General features: G+C 44.6%; 1 protein-coding gene across 1 annotated transcript in view; it reads right to left on the bottom strand.

The window, feature by feature from the left end:
* LOC122242614 (uncharacterized) overlaps window positions 1–5000 on the bottom strand; it is a 448283-nt gene that overhangs the window by 426144 nt on the left and 17139 nt on the right. Inside the window, exon 2 of the mRNA XM_086537781.1 lies at window positions 3776–4567. Within this exon, the coding sequence (XP_086393907.1) occupies window positions 3776–3793 (18 nt within the window). The 5' untranslated portion in view covers window positions 3794–4567. The remainder of the gene's footprint in view (window positions 1–3775; window positions 4568–5000) is intronic.

A 5000-nucleotide genomic window follows, 5' to 3' on the forward strand; every position in this document is an offset into this window, starting at 1 on the left:
GCGCGAGCTGCAATTATGACGCTTGTGCTAGCCCTTCACTGTGGCCACCGGTAATGGCAGCGCTGGCGGAAAGGGCGGAGATGATGCTGATCACCTTCGTTATCCTTACCACCAGCAACTAACAGAAGTTTCCATAATTTTCTGTCACGAATATACGCTAATGTAGTCAAAAACATTAACTTGTTGAATTAGGGGACTAATAAATGTCTTTTTCCCTAATATTTTCATCTTTAAATTATGATGGTTAACAGTAATAATCAAGTTGTTTCGCCCCTTCAAAAAAACATGGAAAAACATTATCAAGCAAAATGCAAACAAATCAATACGAATTGAGTAAAATAACTACAGCATAAATGCCTTGTATTGTGAAATTATCTCCTTTATAGGCCTATCTCTGTATCTGCTGTCATTACTTTTTATTTCTTTATTGTTGCTGAAATATCCATTTTCCATCATAACCGTCATTTTTATTCCGAGTTACGCGTCATTATTGTTGACACCGTGCTATTTTCTGGTTGATCTTTCTGTGATAATATTATAATTAATACTAAAGTCATCATTATAACATTACTCTGGTATTGTCAGAAGTATCCATAATGTTACTCCTAATGTTCTCATTATTTCTTAACACTGCCATTATCACTAATCATAAAATTATACAGACAATAACAAAAAATACAGAAACACCATTCATTCAGAGAGAGAGAGGAGGCCTCGTCTGCCATCGTCATTGAAACAACATCGGACGAATAAAGTTTTGTAGGCCTATCCCCTTTTTAAAAGCTTTCTTCAAGAGTTGGAAAGGAGATAATTTTAGATCAGTTATTATTTGTAGCATAAATAATAACTTAATTAGTACTCCTTCATTCACTCCCCCTACTCTCTCTCTCTCTCTCTCTCTCTCTCTCTCTCTCTCTCTCTCTCTCTCTCTCTCTCTCTCTCTCTCTCTCTCTCTCTCTCTCTCTCTCTCTATCTCTTTCTATCTCTCTCTTCATCGCTCTTTCTCTCTTTCTTCCTCACTCTTTCTCTTTTTCTTCCTCACTCTTTCTCTCTTTCTTCCTCACTCTTTCTCTCTTTCTTCCTCACTCTTTCTCTCTTTCTTCCTCACTCTCTCTCTCTCTTCCTCACTCTCTCTCTCTCTTCCTCACTCTCTCCTTCTCTCTCTTCCTCACTCTCTCCTTCTCTCTCTTCCTCACTCTCTCCTTCTCTCTCTTCCTCACTCTCTCCTTCTCTCTCTTCCTCACTCTCTCCTTCTCTCTCTTCCACACTCTCTTTCTCTTCCTCACTCCCTCTCTCTCTTCCTCACTCCCTCTCTCTCTTCCTCACTCCCTCTCTCTCTCCCTCACTCCCTCTCTCTCTTCCTCACTCACTCTCTCTCTTCCTCCTTTTTCTAAACCTCCAATCCTCCCTTCCTCCCTTCCTCCCTTTCCAAAGTTAATTACTCGTTTACTCACATATGTACATTCGCGAGTGGAGGCTACAGGCTATAAAGCCATCCCAACGGCGATGTGCGTCCCGGAATGCAAAACCAATTACAGCAGAATCGCCGATGATGCCACAAACTAACCGGTGACCTCGCGTTGCAGTGTGGCTAATATAAGCTGCAAGTTAGTTCCATAGCAACCTTAAATCGACCCGGAAATACCTGGAAATATAACTGAAAGCATATCAAAACCCTTTAGCATATATTTCATATGATTGCGCGTCATCACATCCTTTTTTCAATCATCTTGAGTGGTGCCAGCAAAGTGAAGCTGGGCAGCCGATGAGAAGGTTCCCTTGCAACTTTTCGTCTTTGTGGCATCGAGGTACACTAAGCGTCGCTTTCTCATGCTACATTACTCCGTCGCGGACGATCTGATTGGATTTCGCCTCTCACCACTCCCCTCTCCCCTCTCCCCTCTCCCCTCTTCCCTCTTCCCCCTCCTATCCAGGCACTACACAGTGCATGAAAGTATCGCCATGGCAAAAGAAAGCCTCGAGCTATAAAGTGAACTTCAAAGGGACAGGAAAAATTACGCCACGTAGATGAATCCCGGTATTACTTCCCAGCTATAAACTCCCTCCCCCTCTCCCACTGCCCCCTGAACGTGCTTACGGAACGTGTCTTTTAGGAGGGAATGAACGCAACAGCTCTGAGGCAAAACTGACGGCGAAAAATGAGAGCTCCTCATTAGGGAAGTTGTAAAATTGCTTTGCGTGATGTTGACAGCTTGCCTAGTGCGTCGGAATTGCGTTAGGCAAGACTTTTTTGTGTATGTTTAGCGGGTGCATGTTTGTGTGTGTGCGTATATGAAGTTATTCTCTCTCTCTCTCTCTCTCTCTCTCTCTCTCTCTCTCTCTCTCTCTCTCTCTCTGACTGTCTGTCCGTCCGTCCGTCTGTCTGTCTGTCAGTCAGTTTATCTGTCTGTATGTTTGTCTGTCTGTCTGTCTGTCTGTCTGTCTGTCTGTCTGTCTGTCTGTCTGTCTGCCTCCATACCTACCTGCCTGCTTGTCTGCCACCCCATCTATTTTGCATTCTCATGTTCTGCTCTGCCTCTCTGTCTCAGACTTTGGCTCTGGCTCTGTCCATCTCTCTGTCTCATTCTTGTTTCTGGTCTTTTTTTCTTGTTCTCATTCCCGCTTCCCTTCTTCATTTTCCCTTTTTCCTTCCGCCACCCTCTGCCTTCATGAGCTCACCTCATAAGCTGAGCCCTGCGTCAACCTGCCTTCCCAATCCCAACCCCAATCCCAATCCCCCAAAGAAACCGATCCAGAGCTGCATCCCGAACCATATGTAACCCTCATGAGATGTTACCGTAAGTTAAATGAGCCCGTGACAATTATGCTAATTGTTTGGTTTACCGTAATGAGGACAATTATACGCTCATGTCACGGGTTTCAGACGTGACAGAATACCGAGCTTGGTGAGTATGCGGGAAAGAGTCGGAGCGGGTCGGGAGAGGAGGGTCTCCCTAACAGCCCCCCCCCCCCCCCCGGCTGTTATGGAGACCTGCGGTAATTTCTGATTGATGATGTGGTGGTTGACAAGGCTTGGTCTGACGTCCATCAGTGTTCGTACTCTCGTGACCACTATACGGTACTGTAGGTCATTAGCGGATGTACGCTTCCTCATTATTCAGTGCAGAAAGACGGCAGAGGGAAGAGAATAAAAAGTGAATTAGAGAGACCAATTACTAAGACAGTCATGTTGCCTCCCGCCACAGGCAGGCAGGTGGAGCGCGCCGTCGCGAGCCACATGGATGGGCCCTTGCAACAGATGGCTCCCAGGGGCGGCTCTGCCTTCGCCGCCACCTGTCACCTTCATCATCGACTGACGGATACCGCCATCAAGGGGTCCCACAACGTCCACCCTGCCCTGGCACTTCGACATGCACGCTTAGATTAGAGAGCCTGTAATCGTGCCCCTGCAAGACCTATTTTTCATATCGTCATTGTTCAGTTTCCGCATCTCATCGATATGTATTGCATGAAGCACAACCTTCTGTCAGTCACCATGTATCTTTGGTAAAGATTACATTATAACATGGAAATTTACTAAACAATCAGTTTTGTATCAAAATATTAACGGTTATCTGTAGGTCTATAGTTTTACCACTAAATGGTTTTTCGTAGAATAATACACCATTTACATTTCAAAAAGTAATTTTGCGTTTCATCAACAATCATCAATCAACTACCACACAACTAAATTACATGAAAAGTTGATGACACTAATAATTTAATAGCTTTATTAACGAAAACAACTACGAAGCCAGAGTCAAATTCAACCTACCTGAGATTCGTCCTCCATGACGCGGCGAAGGGAAGCCTGGGTCGTTGCAATGGTCACGTCCGTCGCGTCACGTTACAGACCTCTTGCTTTGACGGTCAGCCCATGATGCTGGGCTTCAAGCAACCGGCTGTTTCAACTCTTCTTCGGCAAATATTGCTTATTATTCCACGAAGAGCAAAATCAGGGGCGCTGGCAATTATCAATCATATGCATCTATAAGTGTAAACACATCAGCGCATCATATGTTATCTATTTGTTCTTACTTTTTTCTTATGTCTTAATCTTCACTTCACTTACGCAACACTGCAATGGTAAGGCATCACAAGCGGCCTTGGTGGTGACCGCCGTCTCCGTCATCCGACTATCGAAATCGGCGCTAGATAAAGCAACCCGCGGCCTGGAAGCCTCTGCGAGACCCACTCGTACATGCGGCCTGTGGCACTCCGAGGCCCACCGCGAACACAGCCGCACACACGCGAGCACAGAACGCACACACACAAACACACACACACTCCCTTCACCACGACACCGCTACGTCGCCGAAACCACGTTGTTGCAGCCGCGAGCGCACTCTACGCTCCTAATGGAACAATCATATTTCGCAACACTGTATAATCATGTAGAAATGTTGCAAACACATAGATGGTGGCGTTCAGTTTGGCCTTGAGTCCATGAAAAGCCTTATTAGCGGTTACCATCACCCTTCCCTACGCCATAGCTTGCTTGCGGTAATGCTGATCACAGTCCAGGTTTTAGCTCTGCACTTATTACATCACTGCACACGCTCGGACCCTGTAAAGAGACATTAAATTAAGTTAGGCGGCCTGACTTTTTCCTGAACGATAATAATGATAACAATAACACTACGCGTCGAACTAGAAGTGGTAATAACAACACTGATCATATCAACATTGATGACAGTAAAAACAGAAGTGGTATATGTACTTATAACTATAGCAGTAGCAACAATGGTAGAAAAAAGTAGTAGTAGTAATGGTGATAATAGTAGTGGCTTTCATTGCGAAGTACAATGAAATAAGCATGTTCTAGTAAGTACTAAATGGAGGTATGACTATAAGGAGAAAGTGAAGGACATCTTCTAATAAGGTAGTAGCAGTAGTAGTAGTAATAATGATAGAAGTAGTAATAATAGCAGCAGGAGTCTTACTGCCGTTAGTGTATCAGCATGTCAGTTGACAACATGGCAAAAATGGAAGCTGATCAT

The sequence above is a fragment of the Penaeus japonicus genome, unplaced genomic scaffold (genome assembly GCF_977035675.1).
Source record: "Penaeus japonicus unplaced genomic scaffold, GWHDUDI00000001_assembly GWHDUDI00000006, whole genome shotgun sequence".
Classification (NCBI taxonomy): domain Eukaryota; kingdom Metazoa; phylum Arthropoda; class Malacostraca; order Decapoda; family Penaeidae; genus Penaeus; species Penaeus japonicus.